This window comes from Cheilinus undulatus, linkage group 13 (assembly GCF_018320785.1).
Source record: "Cheilinus undulatus linkage group 13, ASM1832078v1, whole genome shotgun sequence".
Lineage (NCBI taxonomy): Eukaryota > Metazoa > Chordata > Actinopteri > Labriformes > Labridae > Cheilinus > Cheilinus undulatus.
Genome location: NC_054877.1, coordinates 41,447,626 through 41,472,101, shown reverse-complemented (window position 1 = coordinate 41,472,101; position 24,476 = coordinate 41,447,626). Strand labels below are relative to the sequence as shown.

The 24,476-nt window shown below is 41.1% G+C and overlaps 1 protein-coding gene across 1 annotated transcript; it reads right to left on the bottom strand.

Annotated features, from left to right (window-relative positions):
• Positions 1-300: 300 nt before the first annotated feature.
• Positions 301-23,229, bottom strand: acin1a (apoptotic chromatin condensation inducer 1a). The gene is made up of 19 exons (XM_041803972.1): positions 23,081-23,229; positions 20,892-20,957; positions 20,612-20,723; positions 20,469-20,527; positions 18,008-19,416; positions 16,204-17,671; positions 14,424-14,570; positions 14,115-14,200; positions 9,295-9,352; positions 7,255-7,294; positions 5,535-5,677; positions 5,254-5,397; positions 4,960-5,155; positions 4,074-4,219; positions 3,740-3,847; positions 3,523-3,630; positions 3,141-3,429; positions 2,672-2,772; positions 301-1,647 (listed from the first exon to the last, which is right to left on the bottom strand). Exons 1-19 carry the CDS (start codon positions 23,216-23,218, stop codon positions 1,267-1,269), a joined length of 5,199 nt encoding a protein of 1,732 aa, XP_041659906.1. The 5' UTR covers positions 23,219-23,229; the 3' UTR covers positions 301-1,266.
• Between the last annotated feature and the right edge of the window lie 1,247 nt (positions 23,230-24,476).

The window sequence follows — 24,476 nt, the reverse complement described above, 5'->3', positions numbered from 1 at the left end:
AAGTTGTAAACCGTTTGATGTAATGTTAAGAAAATGGCAAATATTATCTTTGTAATCACCTTTGTCATCTTGTTCATCCATATGGCATATAAAGATGAAGAAATCATGTAGCATCCTGATAGCATTTATGCACAGAATGGAGCTAGAGAGGAGAAAGAAGCTGCCATTTCCAGCCACAGTGTTTCCATACAATTGCCATCCGGACACAAAGCCTTTCCTGTACACAACTTGATAAGTTCCATTTGAAGGTCGCATGAAAAGGTAGAGTGAAAAAGAAATGCCACAATTCTCAAATTTCATCTTTTTATTATTTGTACATTCACCACTGATAGGCGTACTCAAAGAAGAAATTAAAAAACAAAAACAAACCTCCGTACTAAAATGATAAAATAATGATTAAAAAACAATATTAAAACCATTGTTGAGAAAACTCTTGACAACTTCCCCCCCTTGGGCCTGTACTGATACTACAGGGTAAGAGAACAGGAGGAAGAGGATGAGCAAGGAAGAAGAGAATCAATGATTAGGACATAATCATAGCTTGTGTCAAGTGTGACAAAGATTCTCCCCCCTCAGAGATTTATCTCATCTCTTAATTAAAAAGAGGGAGAGAGAAACACTGCATTTCCTTAGTAGTTATTCCACATCTGTCCAAAAATACCCCAGAGCTGCCTCATTTAAAGACTTGATTTCGAGTAATCTTACATGTCTGTACAAAAGGCCAAACAAACCTTTCCATTATTTTTTTTTGAAGCACCCCTCTGCAAATAGGGCATAGTTTTCTCTTTAGGCAGGACTGGCAAGAAGAGCCTTGGACTACAAGCAGCAACAGAAGGATTCCTCATCCAAATGGAGAGCCGTTAAAACACTGAGGCAACAACAAGTGATGCAAATTAAAATTGGCACCTACACTTTGTGGAAAATGGGGAACACGGGGAAATTATCAAAATTACCCAGCGTGCCGTACTGCTATGCCGTCAGGACAAACCCAAAGAAAAAGAAACAAAGAGGCAAACGTATAAAGAAATATCAAACCTGGACAGAAGCAAAACGTACAGCACTCTGGGGAGCAACACTGCAAAGAATCATGGTCCCCTTTAAGCATGACTGTGTAGGTGTAGATGTGCTTTAAAAAAGGTGATGATCTGAGAGATGGTGACGACATCAGTTGGTCCTCTGTTGGGTCTTAGTTGTAACAAAGTACATGTAGTGAAAGGCAAATGGGAGAGGGTAGTCTCTAGGACAGTTCCATCTGTTGGTAGGCTGTTAACGCCGCCTTTCTCGTGGGTCGCTGCGGCTGCGTGAGCGTCGGCTCCCACCTGTCGCACTGCCCCCCGGTCTACGGTAGCCATCCCTGCGTTTGTCGTTTTCCCTCTCCCTCTCCCTTTCCCTCTCCCTTTCCCGTTCCCTGTCTCTGTCTCTGTCTCTACCTCGGTCTCTGTCTCTGTCTCTGTCCCTCTCTCGGTCTCTGTCTCTGTCCTTGTCTTTCTCACCCTCACTGCGCTCTCCTGCTGTCCCGGCTGCAGGCTTGGTCCTCTCCTTGCGCTCCTCCTCTTCCCTTTTTTTCCCTTCCTCCTCTTCCAACTCCTTCCACCGTTTCTGGCGCTCCTTTATCCTTTCTGCTCTTGCAGCCTCCCGCTGAACATACTAGAAAGAAAAGGATAAACAGAGTAAGACTCAAGGTAAAGACTTTATGTATCAGTGCATTTAAAGGCCCTATTTACGTTTTGCATTAACAATGTGTTTTGCACATTCAGATACCAAGTGACTGCACTTTCATACTGTGCGCATACTTCACATTAACAACACATCTTCAGTGGGAACCTGATATTCGAACTTACTATTTACCCTCATATGCAAACAACAGCTCATGCACCATTTCTGTGGCTCTCTCACTGTGGCTTGGTACCCCTACAAGCATGAGGCTGCTGACAATAAAAAGAGGTAATTAGCCAAGAGCTAAGAGGATAGCTGGGCCTTTTAAAACAGCTTTTCTTACTCATGCTGACAGAAACATGCTTTTAGAGTACATGGTGATACATAATTTAGCAAAGAGGTCTTGCAGAGTACTGAAATGACATCTCAATTCAAGAAGACAAGTTACAAGGGAGTGATTATGTGTCATTCAAAGATGAGTTGGTTCTGAGAGTTGACTCTTTGTGAGCTGGGGAAGCCAGCTCCTGTTTGACAGACAGTTTCCTTTCATTCCAATCTGTTTTTGTTTTATAGACACAGAAAAGTCAAAATGGTATTAAATGTAGAGCCATTAGGGAGATTAAAGATCAGCCCTTACTACTGAGCTGAGCCAAATGATCTGGATCTTTAAAAAGAACAATTCCCATCAAAGTTATGTTTTGTTTACTAGCAAATTACTGCAGAGAATGTCAGTTGATAGGGTGGTCTATGGTGCATGCCAGTATGTGTGGTGTCTACAACACTAAACCAACCAGTATAAAGGCATCCCAGACCTCCTCTGTATGCAGTCTAGTCTGAGCTATCAAAGATATCAAACTGTTTTCAATAAGCCTTAAGGTGCATCCTCACAAAGCATTAAAGGTAATCCCTTGGTATCAAAATGCCCAAACTGGATATGAGTCCCTGTTAATTCGCTGTAAACAGGTTTGAAATCAAAGTAAAAAGCATAAAGCAGAAGCTGGTTTTTATGTCTCACCTGTTCCTCTGTCAGTGGAAGCCAGTATATGCAGGGAGCAGCTTTAGTTTTACGGAATAGATCATCAAGAAGCTTTGCAGGAGGATCTTCAGCTGCTTTCTCTGTAAAATATATAAATAGACAATTTTGGCATGTGGTGGTTTTCATCCATATCTTATTATCATCTGTTATTCTGCCAATTATTTTGCATTTATTTTTGGTTTTGAAATACCAGAAAGATTATTTTAAGGTCTACAAGCTTAGATTCACTTTTCTAAGTGTCATGTACCAAACCAAACATCTACAAAAGTAGATTAAAAAACAAGACTATTCCGTTTAGATAAGAAAATATACAGAAGAAATTATTAATCGATTTATTGCTCTTTAAATTGCCTTTATTTGACAAACAGGATGCGTATTATCAATCAAATTTCCCAGAAGCATATATTCTGATTACTTAAGAAGTCTTAACTCTGGTCATGTATATCACCTTTCTTCTCAGTTTTCTTCTCCTTGCTCTTCCCCCTCTCTTTGCGTCGTCTCTCTCTGGAGCGTGACCTCCTGGCACCTCCTTCCTTCTCGTCTCCGGTTTTTCCAAATTCTCTGACCTTGTCCCGGTCCCACTCCCGCTCTGCTCGAGCCCTCTCCCGGCGCTCCATCTCACGCTCCCGCTCTGCCCACTGTTCTCGCTCTGTGAGGAGAGAGGGCAGGCCCGAAGCTCGGTTACGGCCAGAATCTTCTGCTCCTGGTCTGTCTGCCAAGCCTTTGTGGAAGTCCAGCTATGAGGCAGAAAGCAGAGATATTCTCAGGCTCCAGATGGTTCAGCGTTGTGGGTGTGAGAGAACAACAGAAGGATAACAATCAGGTCTTACCTCATCCTGCTGGCAGAAGTCTACACTGAGGACTTTAGGGTTGCTCTGAGGCCATTTCACTCCATGAAGAGCTGCCCGTGTGGCGACTGCCTCTTCGGAGCTGCAGTACTGAATACGGGAGAAAGACCAAGGCTTAGAGAGACAAAGAGCCAAAAGCAGTCTGGTTCAGAGATATAAAACCTTCTGACAAAGTGAATATTTGCTCAAAATAGCTTACAGTGACGTAGCAGTGAGACTTTATTTTGTCAATCCAGAAACCCTCCTCCACCAGGGTGCCAGTTCTGCTGAGCAATTCTTTGAGCTGGCCAAGAGTGAACGGCCTCACCTACACAAATTAATATTACAGAAAATTAGAAAATTCCAATCTGTTCAATAATATTCTCTATATGACATGAAAGGTAAAATAATTAAGTACTGCATAACAATACCAAAGGAGCATGTTGAGTTCAATTAAAAATATGCAGGTTTCAAGGGTGAATGGATTTGTTTAAAACGATTTGGTTTACGGCATCAATTTTTGTTATTAGATAAAAAAAAAAGATCACTCTCACCAGGTTGCTGATATGAACGATGCAAGAGACTTTCCCTCGAGGTGGTGAGGGCTGTCGGGCTGTGCGCACAGGGTCATCAATCGTGATAGAAACTCCAGTTTTCTGCTGGCTGATGGAGCGACGAATGAGGGTGTCGCTGGGTGTCACTAGAATTAAGAAGGATTTAAGTCATATAGCATCTTTATTATACTGTAAAACTTTTCTAGAAATATTAAATTCCTAAACTCAAACAGCTTTTATTCACATCATGTTGGCAGACACTCAAATTCCACCTTTGTAAATCCTGCTTGTTACTTGTAATAAAAAAAGTGGACCAAATGTAACATGCAGTGCATAATGTGCACTTTAGGGTGTGATGATTATAAAATACAAATGGCAAAGATAGTTGCCATTGAATTTAATAGCTGATCATTTATTGGTTAGGTCATTGCATATGCTTTTGATGTTGTGTGCAGACACGGTCAAATTTGTCAGAGCTGAGTTGCTAAAGAATGAGTCAGCCTGTTTACTTATGACCTCTGCTTAACAATAGCACCACCACAATAGCCTAAAACTAAAACTCTGTATGCATTTTACCCTCAGCGCTGCAAATACAAGCACTACACTTCCCCTCTTCAGTCTCCTGACTGTAGTTAGAAAGGAAGGAAGAGACATACTGGGCTACCTGCTGTCACTAGCTCCTCAGCAGCAAGCAAGACACAGGTACCCTGCAGATTGCTTTTTTCCATGCCCAGGTCATAACAGCACAACCACACACACACCAGGCTGCCCCCCCGCCACACACACACACACACACTTCAGACACTCAGTGGTGCACAGACAGAACTCTGCAACATGTTTGAAAAATGAATTACATGTAATATGTATATCATTGCAGTATCATTACCAGTGTTGATTTCTTCATCATGGCTTGTATGAAGTGGAGAATGCGTTTCCATGGCTCCAGAAAATGAGGTGTCAATCTTCTCCTCAAACTCCCCCATCTTGTCTCTGTCGCCCTGTAAGTCGTCCTCCTCAAACTCCTCACATCTGCTCCTCTTTGCCTCTTTCTGTCCATTCTCCTGGCTCTCCGAGTGCACCACCTGCAACAGAAGAAGTCATCAACACAACAAATTCTTCTGCTGAACACTTCTCGGTAAAGCTGGGATTCATGTCAAACACGTAAGGGCGGCAGATAAACCTGTGTGACAGTGCGTCGAATCTGAAGGTCCTGGTCAGAGCGCTCCCTCTCCTCATCCTCAGCCCCAGACAGGACAGCCTCTTCAGGATGCAGGTCCACAATTGCCTCCTGGCCGAGACATGGCCTAATGTCTGGGATCAGAGACTGACAGCAAAGAACACGAAATGAATGGCCTGCTCCACTGAAGAAGGGAGACTGAAGCAGTACACATGCATCACAGTGCATCTGCAAGTCCACATAAGGATAACACTGTTGTATCAGTCTTGTAATGAGGAAAATACCTTTAGTGAATCTGTTGTGATGCTGATTGAAGGCTTCTTAGCCGTGACTGCTGTGCTGGAGCCCCATCTCCTCTTACGGCCGGCCACGGCCCCAGACTCCTGCTCGCCTTCTGTTCCTCCAGAACCTGGTGAAGATTTACTGCCTGTTATGGCAAGAAACCAGAAAATACTCAAGCTCAGAGCATATACAATAAATGTCATTGATATCAATAACTCATGCACGATAACAGGTTTTAGGAGCATATTTCTAACAAAATAATCACAATTCTGTGATGCACTAAACTCTATAAACCATCATTTAAATTGTTGTCAAAACTTTAAAATTCCACTGAAAATTCATGTAGGAGCTCAAAGTCAGGCTTGCACAGATTGCACAAACTGTATCACAAAAAAAGATCCTAAACAATTAATAGGAAACATGATTTTTAGACTATTAGGTTTTGGAGATTTTATGTCATTTTTTTTAGCTTTTATAAGCTGTTATTAAAAGCATTTTACTGGATAGTGTGTTTTAAGTGTGATGTTTTCTCAGAGATCCTCAAATGATTCTGTATGTAAAAAATCTATGAAACTTAGAAGTTATCAGGTGAAAAAAACTTAGTGTTTGCTATTGTTACTTTAATCTAAATTTAGTTATGCAATATTTTTCACAGCAAGACCGTGTCCTCCCACCATCAACCCCTACGTTTATACATGATGCACTTAACTTATAACAATGTGGTATGAAGACACAGGAGGATTAGTTCTCAGGTGCAAATAAATGTACAATCTTGGCATAATCACATATTACTTTCTTTCAAAACAGGTCTTAAAACACTTATTTACAGCTGCATTACCATAAGTTCAATCTCCTCTTATCTTTGTTTAAACAACTCTTTGAATCAATTAATATATATTTTTAACTTGGGCTGACTGATTTTTTTCCCCAGTATTGAAACTGTGATTTGAAATGTGATTATTTCTTAAGTTCCTTATATTTTGTTTTTTACCAACAAACACAAGCAATTAATCATTCTATATTATAACCGACACAATCTTAGATAAAACTAGAGCCGAAAATGTTTGATCTAATTGTGATGATTTTGACTCATATTGCAAATTGGATGGAAATTGGGTTATAATTTTTGTCGTTCTCATATTTAATAAGAAAAACAAACAAAAAAGTAGGGTTTTGTAGGCTATTCTAAAAAAATGCTTGTGGATGACTGCATGATCTGTAATGCATAACATATCTGCTGCAGTTATAAAAAGTTAAAAACTGCTATTTTGATACAAATTTTAGGGTAAAGAAATACTGCACCTTCGGCGATTTGAAAACTGCAGCAGGCCAAATTGCGATTTAATCTAATTTTTGATTAATTGCCAGCACTACTTTTAACTGATATATCTTAACGAACTTTGCAAATCCCCCTTATTAGCCATTGTAATTAATTTTGATGATTTTAATAATTTTCATGTTTTAGATGCCTTATTTTTGACTCTCTTAGCACTCTGAACTGCTGTTTGTATGAATGGTGCTCTATAATTGTTGCCTATTCTTGTTTTATTTTGGATCACTAATAACAGGATCAAACAATAAGCTATCCTATGACAGCCTGCAGAGGTCTATTTATCATAAAGGTTTATTATTATAGGCAGTGCAATTAAAGAATATAATGATATGGGTTAACCAGCATGATAACTTTAAAACGCTGACAGCAAGTAATGACAAAACACTTACTGCTAAGAGAGATCTTACGAGCTGAGAAGGCCTTCGGCGTCTGAAACACAAGAAGATAAAACAACCCAACATACATGGGAGAGGTGAGCAACACACACAGTGGATGGAGGAAAATGGTCAAGGACTGGTTGAGGGGAAGGCTGAACAATAACAAAGGGTGCAAATAGGGACAGAGAGTGAATGATAGAAACTGCTGTTCAGAGTTCAAGTCTACTTGATGGCACCAAGCTATGAAACTAATACTATTCATAATTATTTCATCATCTACTTCTATAGATTGATTAATCTAACTTAGAAACGGTAGTTTCAGTCTCTATCATACAAAAAGCCTTAGTGGAAATACTGCAGTTTAAATCTAAGCACTACCATTTATGTATTCGATCTGTCTGTTGGAATAGAAACAATAACTCTAAATACTGTTGTAAAGGTGAAATTAAACTAAGTTAATAGTTGATAACATTAAATATTTTGATTAAACTGCAGTAGCCAAAAACACAGTAAACATTTTTAAAAGATGCTTCTCCAAACAAAGATTAAATGGAGTATATCTTTAGCATTTCACTGCAGGAAAAATAACATTGAGTAAATGTCTACTTATTCCCTGGTACCACTGACACCTGATCCTTACTGGTTTGGAAATGGCCCAATCACGACTGCATGTATGTATCTAGGCAACAAGGGTCCAATCAAAGGTGGCTGAGATGTTTGGATGGAAATCTGAAAGCTTGCTGGCTGGTAGGATGCTTTCAAAAGTTCATTGGGGCAGGTGCTTTAAATTTCTTTGAGCCATAGCCGTCATCCTCAGGTGTTTTGGCATTAGTCCTTTAAAATGTGGGAGGCTCGTATAATAACAGAAAAAAACAAGCCCAACGTGCTGGAGGCAAAACGCTGAATGTTGTTTTAAGTCATGGTGCAGGTACATCCTGATTTTTGATTTATGTGGTCTTCATGGAGCATTATGTTCACACCAAGAGTCACATTATAGCAAAATACTGGCAAGGATTGTTGTCGAAAGGGATCAGAAAGATAAATCACTCCTTAATTCAAATAAAAACATTGAATTCCATTGAGTCCAGATGAAAAAAAAGGCTTCTCCTTTAGTGTCCAATGGTGGTAAAAATCTGAGTCCAATTTGAAAAGACTGGCAAAATCCAAGTGTCCTTTGTCAAGAATGTTGATATTCACCAGCCATGTTATGTGATGAATCCCCACATTTCTGTGCAAGTCAAAATGGCTCAAAAGTGAAACAAAGTGGGAAGAAATTCAGTTTTTTGAGTGTCTCATTGCAGATTTGACTTGATGTGGGCTCAGATCCTTCCTTGTCTCTCCTTTACGTTGAATTTAAGAGCACAAGGCCAGATTTGTGGATAAAGAGTTAGGCACATTGACTAGCCAAACCCCTCTTTAAGTCTGCATGTCCAATCAGTATCTCTTGCAAGCCATGTCCATGAAAATGAGGCAGCCATTGTTGCCATGGGTGTCCCTCTGCAGTTCAGCCTTGGGGGCTTATCTCTTGTCAACTCTGGATGCTTGGGGACAGTGGAACAGGTGCAGCAGTAGTAGCAGTAGTAGTGGTAGTAGTAGTAGTAGTAGTAGAAGTAGTAGAAGTGGTAGTAGTGGCAGAGGTAGTATGCAGGTACCAAAAGGGGCAATGGAAGAGGCATGAGCACCTTTGTAACAAAGCAATCATTTGGGGTTTAAACATCAGCCACAGTGACAAAACACCCTTGCTGTTTCTGGCTATGACAGTGCCAACAAAGGTTTTACAAAAAGCCAATTAAAAACACGTCTTAGACACATTCTACCACTTGTGGGAAAAGGATTAAACCTTCAAACAGAAGTATTTTTAATGTAAAGAAAAGGTTTCCATCAAGAGTAAAACATTATCAATCTAAAATTTATTGTAACAAATTAAACAAAAACTAAACATATATTTAAAGGATTCTCATAATAGATGCTCAAAGGGGTCTCTTCATATTTGTCCTCAGCTACCAAAAGCTTTGAGGACCAAGATGAGTCACGGGTCTTCCATCTCCTTACCTCCTCGCTGGTCTCTGGGAGCTTCTCTGGCTCTGCCATGGCAGTCTCCTTTTCCTGCCTGTGTAAAACAAACAAAGCAGAAAAAGAATAGCTGTTTTATGACCATGAAGATATGATTTTTTTTTATATCAGATGACTAAATAAAAGAATTACCTATATTTAAATAGGCAACAGCTTTAGAAAACCAAAGATGGAGAAAGCAATGTCAGTTAAAATAATATCGAGCACCAACAGGCCTAGTAGTTAGGTTATGCTATTGTAAAGAGTCTCTTCCTTAAATGAGATTCATATTTGAGATGGACCGTAACAACATTTTGACTTGCACTTTCAACTCCCATTTCTCACTCTATCCACTTTTAGATAATGGTTAGGGTATATACAGAAAATCTGACATCAAAATTAATACTTTTAAAGGCTAGGGCTGAACACTTTGTAAAAAAAAAAAAAAAAGGATCAATTTTTTTCCACCCAATTGCGATTGCGATTTAATATGCATTATTCTCCTCATCTAATGTTGTTCAACAAACACAAGCAATGATTCATTCTTTATTATAACCAGCACAACATCAGGTAAATTAAACTAGGGATACATAATTTAAAAAAAAACAATGTACTTGCAATTTTGGCCCACACAGTTTAAGCCTGATATCAATTGTTATGCTGAAGAGGATGATCATATCTTTGTTATTCTTGTTTTGAATCTCTGATTTGTGTAGTTGCAGTTGTTGGCGTATGTTACACACAGGAAGAAGAAAAGTAGGATTTTTGTAGGAAAAAAAATCCATGAAAAACTGAAATGTTTGCTTAATGTGTAGGGCATAAAATTTCTACTGTAAAAAAAAAATGTATGAAACTGGCATTTTGACACATTTCAGGTTATAGTAATATTGCACTGTCTGCGACTGCTGCAGCCCACATCTACTCTAACTTTGAAATAATTGCCCAACCCTATTCAAGATCTTTTTCAAGAGCATCCGAATACATTTTAGGACCTCACTGCATCTTCAATTTCTAACCAGTTGCGTTAGCGACACAGTTTCGTGCATGTTTTGGGCAGACTTGATGGTAAACCTGTGACAACATCATAAAAAAAAATGCATATAGTATTTGTTATTGCAGTATGTACATAAATATTTCTTTCAGATGGACTCTGCATTAGTATTACACGGGGCAAAAGCTTCACTGTAAAGTTGCTTTTAATTTGCAAAGTCCTGTAAAATGCCAACAGTTATCAGCCCCAGCCTTGGCCCCAACACTTGCTCCTCCGACCACTTCAGAAAACTTGCATTTACCCATCATTAACTAGCCCACATCACTTGGTTTCACGGTCAACTAGGTAGCTTGGGACATAGATGAGATTTAAGGATGGAGTGATAGCTCAAAGGGCCAAAAAATAAACAAGCGTGCAGACTGATGTCAGATCTGATGGAGTTACACAAGAATCTTATTTGTGATTGAAACTAAATGTTAAAACAAAAGCCGAAAAACTAGTCTACAACCTCTTTGGAAAAATATAGTTTGAAAACAGTACCAAAATGTAAGATCTTATGGTCTTGCATTTAAGACTTTGTTTAACTTTTTAAAATGCCTTAATTTTTGCCAAATTGATTGATCAACTTTTGATACCTCCAAGACCCTGCAGACACACTGAAGAAATGTAAGTCAAACAACACATAAAAAAACCCATTGATTTCAGGTTTGATTTAATTCAAAAGATAAACAATCACGTTTATCCTGGATATACGGATAAAAAGGGCAATTTATAAATAGAAGGATGACTATTTTTCTTCAAACAATTGTTAATTTTGACACAAAACCAGGTATCATGCATAAGGATTTTTTTAATCATTTCTAATGAGCAACAGTACAAAACATACTGATGAATATCAGCAATCCATACTGTTCCACTAACACACACAAACAGCAGACAGGTGATACTAAAGTAACTTCGACAAAATTTTGACAACAGCAACTTCGTCTATTTAAAAATATATTGCATTTAAATTTTAAAGGGGTTTCCGAAAAACTGAGCCAAGGAGAGAAGTCAAGCAATGCAGAGCCACCGCAGCCCTCCTTGACTGAGTCCATCCAGACCTTTCTATTCATTTCCAGCCCAGCCAAACACTCACCTATCGCGGCACAATACCTGACAAATTAGCGCGCGCCTCACGTTCTCCTGTCATGCGCGCGCATGTGAACACGTCTCCTCATCCCGACTTGCATTAACTTAAAACGCAGCACACAATCTGCTGCTGCTGCTATAAAATGACTGCGACGCAACGAGGCAGCTCTCTCCCCTCCTCCTACCTTCCTCTCACCAGAGACTGCTCTTCTCTGAACGCTTTCATGTCCGTGCGGGCTGTCACACAAACCCCCGCCTGCTGTCGAGCTGAACCGCTGGATGAAAACCACAGGCCGGCATCAGCAGCTACAGCCATCGACGGAGCTCAGCCATGTTGTAACGATGAGGGAAAAAAAGATAGCGTATGGAAAGGACCCACATCATCTCAGCCACACCGGCTTCAAGGCAGCCTCATCAATTGCCTGATGGGAAATTCAACACCCAGCATCTCTCACAACATCCTTAAAACACCGTTCTGCCTGGAAAAAAGCTGCCGGATGGCATAACAGCGGAGTGTAACATACGCCGACATAATCAACTGCAACTAAACAAATCGGAGATTTGACACAGTTCAACACAGTAATGTAAGGTCTGATGGACATTTAAGAGATACAGTAAAGTCAGAGCTTCTCAACTTTTCAACCAATCCCCCACACTGAAAATGTGTCACCTATTGTTGCTCACAGTACTGTCAAACTGCTACTTAAAACCGTGCCCTCTTCTGTGTTTTAAAATCTATTTTAGTGTCAATCAAGCACATTTTTACACAGTAATATTTATTTTAAGATTTGGACTATTAACAGATATCATACAGCTGTTGCTTTTAAAAGTAGCCTGCCCATATGCTATATAATATATGACAGGGTTACATTACCTTTGGTTATAGACTGGTAAGAATATCCAAATTATGTTATTTAAACATGTTCCAAAATGGAAATAATTTATGTGATACATGGTCATGCAATGAAGAAGTAACCTTGTTTTATTTCAATATCATCCCAATTTTTATTCATAAAGGGGTCAGGAAAACATTTATTAATGGACATGGACTGATTATGATTGTGTCACACACCTGCTTACAGCACACTGAATGACAGACAAGAGACAGTGTTATTCAACCCTGCTCAACCAGAGACAAATTACTGAAAAATATCTTTGTAAGAGCCACAATCTAAGTGGTAAAAATAGGCAAAAATGGCTTGACATAGCAATAAAAATAAGTTTAGGGTGGCAAAAATGGTCAAAATGCAGCAAAAATGGGTGAGAAGGGGTAAAAATTGGGAGAAAAAATGAAAAAATGGTCAGAAAGGAACAAAAACGGGTGAGAAGTGACAAAAAATGAGTTACAAATGGCAAAAATGGTCCAAAAGTGGCAAAAACTTGGCAAAGAATTGAGTGAAAAGTGACTAAAATGGGCAAAAATCGGTCAAGAGTGGCAAAAATAGGCAAAACAATTAGCAAACAAATGGTATGTAATGGCAAAAGGTAGCTTAAATGGGCAAAAAGTGGTAAAATAGGCTAAAAAAGGACAAAAATGGGGGAAATGTCAAAAAGAAGTTGCAAAAATCTGCAAATAATAGGAAAAAAGGGGTGTTCAATGGCCAAAGATAGCTTAAATGAGTGAGAAGTGGCAAAAATGGTGAAAATGGCAAAAAGTTTCCCTTTTTAAAGGTTTTCTGGGGGAATAATATTTAAAATTAATACATTAAAGAGCCACAAATAATCACAAAAGAGCCACATGTGGCTCTAGAGCCACATGTTGAGTATCACTGGACAGAGAGCTGCTGACTGAGATCACTTTAAGTAGCATGCCATGTAAATAAATGCATGATAAAGCAAGCATTTTAAGCCTTGGGTGGGGATGCTGATAATGACTTGGTAAAACAATGAAAGAGCAGAAAACCATCCACAGCACAAAATGTAACTGCAACGCTCTCTGTGGTTCATAGTCATTTAATGCGGACACTATCATGACTGGACTCCTCACACCTGATTGATTCTCATGATGCGGCCCACACCCAATCCTCAATGCGGTGGGTTGGGTGTGGGCTGTCATTAGAACAGAGCCAGGGTACACCCCGAACTGGTCGGCAGTCAGTCACAGAACTGACATAACTAGCAAACAGAACAGACATTAACCAAAACACTACAGAGCAAATTAATGGCACAGTGCCCTTCATGATTAAGCTAGAAAGAGCAGCTCTTTGATATAAAATGGAAAACATAGTTGGCATATATTTCCCTTACAAAGGTAAAGCATTGCTCATATATTAACACATGCCATTTCTAAAGAGTTTGAGGAAAGTGTCAACAAGAACAAGCACCAACAAGAACACTGCCCAATCAGATGCAAACTAGCTAAGAGCACACCAATATGTAAAATGAGAGAACTTCAAAAAGCCCACACAACTGTTTGGAAGGCTTTTTAAATCATGAACCTGTCATCAAATAGGAATAGCCTCATAAAACTTTTGTAGTGTGGCAATACAGTTTAACCCTAGAAATACAGCCATAAATAATGGCTGCAGACACTACTGACGATACAGCAGGTGTCAAATATAGAGTGACTGTAACCAGGCTCTGTGTTTACAGGCTGCATACAAGTTCTGTGAGGACACAGATTTATCCACCACCACAGTATAATTCATAGGGACAATGTGAAGGGCATGTTTTAGAAGACCAGAAACTTAAATCAAACCTGTGCTTGTCCTTTCCCTCTTCTTCTTTGCTGTCCTTCCTGTTCCTCTGCAGCTCCTCTCTGGACAGTGCTTCATTGAACTTTTTCTAGGGATTTGAGAAGAGAGTCAAGTAAGTAATGATAACTGTGACATCAATTTGAGTATTTACATTGAAACAAGCAAAAGGAAAATAAACACAAGTTAAAAGTGAACTGGAGATTTCTAGGTCTTTGATTTTAGGTAAAAAATTCTTAGAGCTAAGAATACTAGGTAAGATGGAGGTACACACTGTGTCATGGATGTAAGGAAAAAAACCTTTCGCGACTGACCTTGGCTTGTCTGTCTTCATCAGCAGTTGTGTCACTCTTCTCGACCGATTTCTGAGGGGATGCTTTTGGAGCTTCCTTTGAATCTTTATCCCGAGCCTCTAGTGTCACCCTCTGCTGTAGTGAGGATTCTCTTTCAGACTTGCCTTCCTAAAAGAACCGGACAACAAAGCATTAGCAAATGCACTGGCTTAGATACAAAACAGAAACAAAATTGCTCAATTGTGTAGCTGTTAATAGAATCCCTTCACCCATGCATTACTATCTGATTGATGTGTTTTTAAAGGTACTAAAGGTACACATGTAAACAAGAGATTAATGCCTACCTTTTGAAAAGCAAAAGGTCAAAATCTCTTTTTTTCTGTTTTCATTCTTTAATTTTCAAAATAGTTTTTATGAGTTAAATCTCAGCAGTTTTTGAACTGCATCAGCTTCAGAATATATATCATTAAACAACATCCACAATACAATGCTTTAATGACAAACTAAAAGGAGGTTTTAAATCTTAAAAACATGACCACAAACTTGAGCAGCAATATTGTAACAACCTGTTAATGACAAGTTGAATGCAAAGAACAGCATGCCATGACCGAAACGGCTAACAGTACTTTTAGCAGCCTGGCTGGAAAGATACTACATGTTACATGGCTGAATATGTGCAGGATGGACACTATTTTTGCATGACAGACAAGGATAAATGTCAAATGTTGGTGGCAAGGTAAAAAAAAAAAAAGACACTCAAGTAGGATAATGAGGGAGTTTAATGTGACAGCAAGTGAGACAAGGCCACAGCTAGCAGTCAGCTTCTCTAAGATTAATAGGTAACATTTTGGCAGGAAGGTGAGCCAACATAACGGCTGTGGAAGGGGTGACGGGAACAGACAATCTGGCTGCAAAAAAAAAGCTGTGAACAAAACAAAATCCCTAACATTTTGAATTCATGTTAGACAATACGTTACAAACACAGGCAGTGTGTAAAGCATGCTAAAGCCACATAGCCAAAGGAAGTTTGTGCTATCGTCCAGTCATTAATATTTGCTTATTCTTTGTAAGCTCTTTTGTCATTATGGAATCAATAGTCTTGCATGTCACTGATTTTCCTCTTAAATTGCAGACCTATTGTCCCCTGAAGTTGTAAAAATGTTTTCTACTTCTCAATAACACTTGTTTTAAATTATATTATTGATCAATTAATGATTGATAGTATTTAAAGGGAGGGGCTTTAAATGATACAACTGGGGTTGGTCCTAATTTTAATGCAGTTGCTTCTCATGAAAATGGCAAAGTAAGACGATGGCCTTTAAAACTAAAGAGCAGAGATGCAGCATAAATGCATTGGCAATGCTTGCATTTTTGCAGTTTTGACCGTGAATTTTCTTGATCTCTGAGGAGATTTAGAAGCAACCACATAATATTGAGCATCTGTGGCTTATATTTTTGTTGCCATGATGAAGTAACATGTATTAGTATTGTTGGATTTTGGTAATAAGTTCTGGCTAATGTAACAAAGCTATTATTCCCCAACATTAGAGTTTTCCATTGAATGCAACAGGTTCCCCCCATGCCAGTGCCATCTGATGGGCAGGAGTTTAAACTAATAATGATCATCACTCCAACTCTTACAGATATTAAAACTAAGATGAATTCACTTGTCACAAACGAGTAAATGTAACTGTAAACCATGTCATGCTTAGATTGTGCTGGTTATATGAATATGCTCATACCCTGCCTTGGAGTACTGCATGTCCTGGACAAAGATAAAGATTCCTTCTGCACCACTTACCCTTCTATCTCTTGAGGAGGGAGTTTTCTCTTGAGATGATGATGATGAGCTAGAGGATCGAGAGGATGATGACCCAGAATCTGAGTCTGAGGAAGACGAATCATTCGATGATGAACGTTTTCTTTGTTTTTTATCCTCTTTCTTTGCATCTCTGCCCCTGCGCTGTGAATCGTCTACTGGGCCTGCAGGACTCCTTTCATCAACCTCTTTTTCTTTTTGAGTGGATTCCATATCAGTGTGTTGAGTTTTTTCTGAATTCGCTTTGTGGCTGTCCTTTGGTAAGAGGTTTGCTGTCTCTTCTTTTTTTGGACTTTGGACAGGTTTGGTACCCACTGTGGTCTCCTTTTCAGGCTGGGTCTCCATAGATTTCTCTGGTTTTGTCTGCATCTGGGGTTCCTCCTGTTCAGTGGAGGGTTTGTGTCCTTGCTCCGCAACATTAGCAGGGACAGGTGAGGCCCAAGGCTGGGGAGTATCAGAGAAGTTTCTAGGCCGCTTAATGAAAATGGAAGAAGTTTGGGGCTGAATTGGGGAGTCTCTAAAGAACCGGAACTTCTTGAACGAGGACTGAGGTGACAGAGGAGTTGCTGACATGGCTGCACCAGATTCTGCTGCTTCACTCCTGGACACAGGAGCGCTGACATCTTCCTGTTCTGCTGCCTCTGTGGATGCATTTCTACCTGGTCCTGTGGAGAGGGGGGGAGCAGTGGATGTGAGACCAATCTCCCGGCCACGTTTGAATGGAGGGAGGTGACTCTCCCTCTCCTTTTCAGCCATCCTAGATCGCTCTTTCTCCTTCTCCAGAGCTCTCTCCTGTTCCTCCTTTTCTTTCTGCATGGCTTTTTCTCTCTCTATTCTTTCCTGTTCAAGGGCTTTCTCTTTCTCTAGCTCCTTCTCCTTCCTCTCTTTCTCCAAGGCTCTCTCCCTTTCAAGTTTCTCTTGTTCTAAGGTTTTTTCCCTCTCCAGCTTCTCTTTTCTCTCCTTCTCGGCTTTCTCCCTCTCCAGCCTCTCCTTCTCAGCTTTCTCCCTCTCCAGCCTCTCCTTCTCGGCTTTCTCCCTCTCCAGCCTCTCCTTCTCAGCTTTCTCCCTCTCCAGCCTCTCCTTCTCAGCTTTCTCCTTTTCCAGAGCAGCCTCCTTCGCCAGTCTCTCCTTTTCCAGAGCAGCCTCCCTCTCCAGCCTCTCCTTTTCCAGAGCTGCCTCCCTCTCCTTCTTCTCCTTTTCCAAAGCTGCTTCCCTCTCCTTCCTCTCCTTTTCCAGAGCTGCCTCCCTCTCCAACCTCTCTCTTTCCAAGGCTTTCTCCCGCTCTATCCTCTCTTGCTCAAGTGCTTTCTCTCTTTCTATTCTCTCCTTCTCCTTCCTCTCAAGCTCTAACCTCTCTTGTTCCAGGGCTCTCTCCCTCTCCAATCTTTCCTTCTCAAGAGCCTTTTCTCTTTCTATCCTCTCTCGTTCCAAGGCTTTCTCTTTCTCAATTCTTTCTTGCTCCAATGCTTTCTCCCTCTCGATTCTCTCTCGCTCTAGAGCTCTCTCCTTTTCCAGTCGTTCTTGCTCAAGAGCCTTTTCTCTTTCTATCCTCTCCTGTTCCAAGGCCTTCTCCCTCTCAATCCTCTCTCGTTCCAAGGCTCTCTCCCTCTCAATTCTCTCTTGCTCTAAAGCTTTCTCCCTCTCTATCCTCTCTTGCTCTAAGACTTTCTCCCTCTCAATTCTCTCTCGCTCCAGTCGTTCTTGTTCCAAGGCTTTCTCTCTCTCGATTCTCTCTAGCTCTAAAGCTTTCTCCCTCTCTGCCTCCAGAGCTCGTTCTCTCTCTAACCTCTCTCGCTCTTTCCTTTCCTGCTCCATCACTTTCTCCTGCTCCTCTTTTTCTCTCTGCAGACGCTCCTGTTCTAAGGCCCTCTGTCTTTCCAGCTCCTTCTGTCTCTCAAGCTCCAGAGCTCTTTGCCGTTCTAGTTCTTTCTGTTTCTCAAGCTCCAAGGCCCTCTGTCTTTCAAGCTCTTTCTGCCTCTCAAGCTCCAGAGCCCTCTGTCTTTCGAGCTCCTTCTGCCTCTCAAGCTCCAGGGTTCGCTCACGCTCTTCCCTCTCTTTAGCCAAAGCTCGTTCTCTTTCCTGCCTCTCTCGTTCTAGAGCGAGCTCCCTCTCCCGCTGCAAAGCCCTCTCTCGTTCCTCTCTCTCTAAGGCCTGCTGGCGTTCAATTCTCTCTTTCTCCAAAGCCCTCTCTCTCTCCTCTCTTTCCCGAGCAAGAGCTCTTTGGCGCTCTTCCTCCATTGCTCGTTCTTGTTCAAGTTTTCTCTGCCTCTCGAGCTCAAGAGCTTTTTCTCTCTCTATCTCAGAGTCCCTCTCTCTGTCCCTCTCTTCTGTAGCAGAGGCTTTTAGTGCACTCACAGATACTTGAACGTGGGTTGGATGTGCTCCTGAGACACCCTGGTTGGTGCCTGGAATCATGGGAAATGGTGGCGCATGGCCTGCAGTGTTGGTTGTGTGACTGATGGCTGATACCGAACCCTCCAGAGACCCTCTAACAGGAAACGATGTGGCCAAAGGTGAAGTGCTGTCCTGCCCATCGCCTCCCCCAGCGCCACTGTGCCAACCTGCTCCTGAGAAAGCCCCTTCTGATGCCATCTTTCTGGCCAGAAGGGTCAGTGGGCCAGGCTTGCGCTCGGCGTGTCCACTCCTCTGTGGCTCTGGGCTGCTACTGCGGCTGCCACTGCTGGAGGAACCAGAGCTAGAGGAACTTGGTGAACGCTGAGGTTGGGCTACATCTGGACTAGGGGGGCTCTGCTTAGGGGTATCAGGTAAGGGAAACGACAGCTCTGGAGGTGGGGAGGGAGGAGGTGTAGGCTGGCGGAGTTGTGGGGACAAAAGGGAAGGCATGTGCTGTTGCTGCTGCTGGGGCTGACAGGAAGCACCAGACCTCTCTCTTGTTGTTGGCACTCTGGCTGGCTCTCTGGTGTTTCTCCTCCGAGCACCGCTGTCCCAATCGTCATCGTCATCACCGTCATCTTCAGCATCCTCGCTATCCTCCTCATCGCTGTCGTCATCAACTTCATTGGATGCAGAGCCCCTCTCTAGTCGCTGCGCACCACCAGGAACACGCATTGAACCAGAAGCAGACATTTCACTATCCTGGTTCCTGTGAAGTTGTCCCGCATTTGCACCGAACATTCCCTCTCCGCCAGAAGGGCCAGGGGGCTTATGCTGCTCACCCAGTGCTGGTGTAACGCCCTGATGAGGACAGAAACAGAGATGAGACTAATTTTCTTTCAAGGACTTCTTTATCCAGTTTATTGATCCAGCAACCAACTTCTTTGCAACTGACTCTTCACTAAGGCTGGCCACACACTACAGGATTTTAAGCCTGATTTGAGGCAAGATCCCTGTGAGCCTGAATGGGTGGACTAGACTGCAGTGTTTTGGCCATCGGCTGCATCTTAGGATTGGTGAGGGTGCTAAATTTGACTTGATAATGATTTTTATCCTTTCTGCATACAAATGTTAAAAAAAATCAAATAGATTGGTCTTTTTTTTAATCATCATACTGGTGTCATTTCATGTTTCATAGGGCTGAATTAAATATTATACAACTACTTAGAGGAGATTTCTAAATATTGGGATATATCTATATGTAGTGTACCACGCTATAGCAAAAATAGATTGCTATATGAATTTTAAGGCCATATTGCCCAGACCTACCTCCAGAGAAAACACCAACAAACCAATGTAGCTAACCAGCAGTAGACAACACATTAAAACTCAACATTTCAAATAAAACTGGAGTTTTGCCATCCAGTTTCTCATAAGCTGGTGAACTCAACTGCAGCTGCTGTTCAATTAAATCTACAAATTCCAACCGTATGGTTTATTTGTAGTAGAAGAGTGAGAAATCTACTGTGGGCAGTTCGGTGCCATCCCCTTGTCAAGAGGCTCTCAAATGGAGTGGCAAGGCAAGCGGGACTTGGTTTACAGTGAGAATTTCTACAATCATATGATATTACTGCAACTTAAATTACTGTAACATGTTTCAAAGAGGCTATCTTGTATAAAAATGAATATGGTGTGCCTTGGGGGAAAAGGGTTTGAAAACCACTGCTCTAGTCGATGGGTCTTATTGCAGCTGAAGTTAGGCTCACAGCTGCTGCTTCATGTTTGTGTTTCTAAGCTATCTTCAATCCTCCAGGTAAATACCAAACATAAACTCTGCTCACACAAAGAACAATCAGCAAAGAGGCAAAACATGTAAATGGTTACAAAAGGTAAGAAAAGGAATGATGTAAGACCTGGGCTTGAGATGGGCACATCATACTGTTGTTGACTTCTGTGTGGTCCTCGTCTTGGTCTGTTTTAAAAGAGAAGTGAATAAATTCCCAAAGCATCGAAAATTATTGGAAGATGTAAAGAACTCACTTTCTTTAATTCTTACCATTTGTTTCATACGCTTCACGAGCCTCTCTCTCCAGACGCTGCCTCAGGAGCTCCTGTTGTTTAGCCAGATACTGCTTGATGAAGCTGTTCTGGCTCATTTCCTCACCAATCTAAATACAGAAAACCCATTTAAAATAGAAATGAAGCCTTCAAGGCCATCCACAAACACTTAAAGAGATTTTTGTGAGTTGTGCAACGGTTCTTATATCTATAATAAAGTGGTTAAGAAATACAAAAAGATTTAGGTATTTAAATTTCAGCTTCTTTGAGACACTTACCTGTGAATTTGGCTGCAGCCCAATGTGAGCGGTGGAGGTCCTCTGCAGGTTCTCCAGCATGAGAGCCTGTTATTGAAACAGGAGAGCGTGATCACTCAAGGTAAAAACAGGCAGGGATTCTTTCAGAGATGGCAAAGCTGCTATTGGTAATTTAGAAAACAATTAACAAGGTGACAGTAAATTCATATTTTTTCACGTTTTCCAATGCTACTATGCCGTATCTTTGTGTAACTTTATGTCATTTATATGAATGAGAAAGTAACATTCAGCATCACAGCCACAGCCAACATTGTCAGGTTCGGTAATAGTGCCTTACATTAAACATACAGGCTAGAGCGACTCTTTCAAGAGAATTGAATAGTGTTGCATATATCAACATAACACACTGCACTTTGAATTTTGTTTAATGGTACCATAATTCCCAACTTGAGCATTAACATGCAATAAGTCATACAACAAATGGTGACACAAATGTAGCATGTTAAGTGGCATCAAAAAGCAAAATGACTGTGCCTGATATATGACATATGATATGTGACAAAGGGGTAACACATTATGCCATATCTACAGATAATAAACACTCATACAAATGTAAACAGTTGGAGCAATGGAGCATGGAGCAATTTGGAGAAAAGGGAAGTTATCCAGACTTCCCAGCTGTACATTTCTAAGAAAACACAATAAACCTTTGCTTTACAGAAAGTATAAGTGCTCAGTGAGGACGTCCCTGAATAGAGTTTAATCCTTACTCTTCGTCTCCACAAGTTAACTTTGCTGATCAGCGGATGGCAAGAAGTCAATTTTTTGTCGGGGTTGTCAAGTTGGAATATCCTTTTACTGGTATTTCATTCAGTTAGACCCAAGACACCTTCAGGAGGTTGAACAATGATCCCCTGCGTCCCAGAACACTGACTATCCATTAGGTTTTAGAAAACTGCTACGAAATATAGCCTTCATTTTTTGAACGCTCACTGAATGCAACCAAAGCTGCTTCATTTTTAATGACTATTGTGGCTTGAGTGGCACCTGCTCTGATAAATCTGTAACTGATGATCGCTTCAGACAAATAAAAAACAGGGTATTATGCAAATATTTTTGTGGACCATTTAGATGTACTGTGATGAGTTAACTGCCTTATCTTCTTTAAGTGCTTGGTAACAGAAACTGCTCAGTATATCCTGAACTGTGCAGAATGAGCACAAATAGAACTCTTGAGCAGTCCTGTCTTGATTGTATAAACTAAATATCATGCGTTCCCTTTCACTAATGAGGAGTATTAATTTGGAAAACAAAGTAGGACATTTTGTTCACAGCATCAGGGATGAGCAGTGTGATGACAAATGTTGCAAACTTTATACAAGCTTGGGAGGTTACTTAACTGTGTTTCTAATAGCACACTTATGGTGCAGTTGTAGAAAAGCTAAAATGCAAAAGGAGCCTCAGGTGGCATTACAGTGCATCTATAACCTCCCTAAGCTATGGCTATCAACAAGTGCATGACATGACAGATACCCTTTACATGCCGTTTTGAGGAGCTTTATTTCTGGCGTTATGATTTGATGTATTACCAGATAAAATGTGATGATAATGACCCTAACTCAGTCCACACAAACTTGCACAAAGTACTACTTTAGGCAACACTGTGCCCGTGTTTGTTTTGATCCTTGTTGACTTATAAAGCATGGTTATTTATCACGTTTGCCATCTTAATCTCCTGTCTTTAAAATAAATGTAATGCAGGAATGGTCCTGTGCGTGTGAATTTAAAATAACCGTCGTAACATTTAAGTTCCCGGCTAAACTCGCGCACACAAACAGTGCACACCGCTCACCGTAACAAACACAGTAGCAGCCCAGGCCACCGCTCAAGTCACCGCGTTAGCCCGAGGAGCTAACGAGCTAACAGGACAACATCAGCCGACACTCACTTTGAGAATAGCCACTAAGTTTATTAAAGTCCCGGCGTAGCAGCAAATTATGCATTTCTGCACGTCGAAAACACTGCTCAGACACACAGTTTTGCAACGAAACGCATTTTAAGTTGATGAGTGCTCGGTAACCTCGATAACTCCACTACGCTGCTCGGCAGTAACGATACTCAGTTGTCGGCCCTCGAGAGAGCATCAGCCCGTCTAACCGTTAACGTTAGCTCACAGAAACCGAACTCCGGTAGTGCAAAGCAGAACTCACCCCTTTGAGCCTTTTAATAAGAGCATTCTTCTGCCCGCTTTTTGACAGTCCTCTTTCCTCAAGGGCAGCCTTTAAGTCCGCAACTCGAAGGGACTGGAGCGGTCTCCCGTCCAGGGTAACGTCTTCGAGATCCGCCATTTTCCGTTCCTCTAGTCAGTTCCCAGCGAGAGCGACGAGCAACGCCTTCCTCCAGCCAGCGTCATCGACGACGACTTCCCCCTCTTCAAATAACAGAAAACAAAGCGTTTCTTGTATTACACTTTAAATAAATTAAACAGTTTGCAATAAACATCAGCATAACATGTATTAGCCTTAAACATATTACGTCGGTTTTACGGTTTAAATATTTTTAATTTGTTCTGCGCAAATTCTGCGCAAACTTGACGCCCGAGAGAACAAAGTTTTCGGCCACATTCACTCTTCCTGTATTTTTTTTTTTTACATAAAGAGGCAACTTTTGCCTTTTCCTCCCTTATTTATACCAAACTAAAATGCGTTACTTTAAAGGTGGTAAGGATTTAATGATATTTATGTTAAGACTGATTAGCTTGGACTTCATGTTAATTTAATTTGCCACATATAGCTTCATTCAACCCAGCAGGCTTGTTGGGCTGAAAGAAACTGGTACAAAGTTTAATGAGCGGCCATGTTAAAGTTGAACTAAATCCTAAGACCCATTTTTAGCTGAAAACAATGACTGAAATTTTCTCCTGTTGTTTGATGAGTAAGTTAGGAGCACAAAGTTTTAAATCTTACACTGTGTCAAAGAAATTTGCAGTTACTGCCATCTACAGGTTAAAACTAGGCTACTGCAGCTGATTTTTTTTCTATCGGCTAAACTGGTGCCTTCTGACATAGCCACTTAATGCATTCCATCTAACTCTGTACCTGGGTTGCCAGTCGGATAGATCATCACAAATGTGACCAGAACTCAGAATTCCAACTCAGAGCAACTTTAGTACCTCAAGATACCAGCCTGTAGCAACTAGAATGCATTCAGCTTGGCTGCTTTGTCATCCCCAACTCTGACGTCCAAGGTACATGGAGCGCAGCATTAGAACCAAGTCACCCAGTTAATTTTTACAGCAACGGGGAGCAGGTTGCCTAGTGGTTTTAGGTGCGGCACATTTATGCGGGCAGCACAGGTTCGAATCCACTGTGGCACTTTCCCGCATGCATCTCCCCAGCTCTCATCCCAGTTTGAGGAGACCAGAGAGAGAGGCCACCAAGACACCCATGACTTCTTCGACAAAGGTACAAGCTTCAGCTGCTGAGATGGGAGAGACTCTGCATACAACAACTGTTGCCTGACTTCATCACCAGTCAAAGCTTTATGGGAGAGTGGCAAAGAGAAAGTCACTGTTGTCGAACAATCTCGACTAGAGTTCACTAAAAG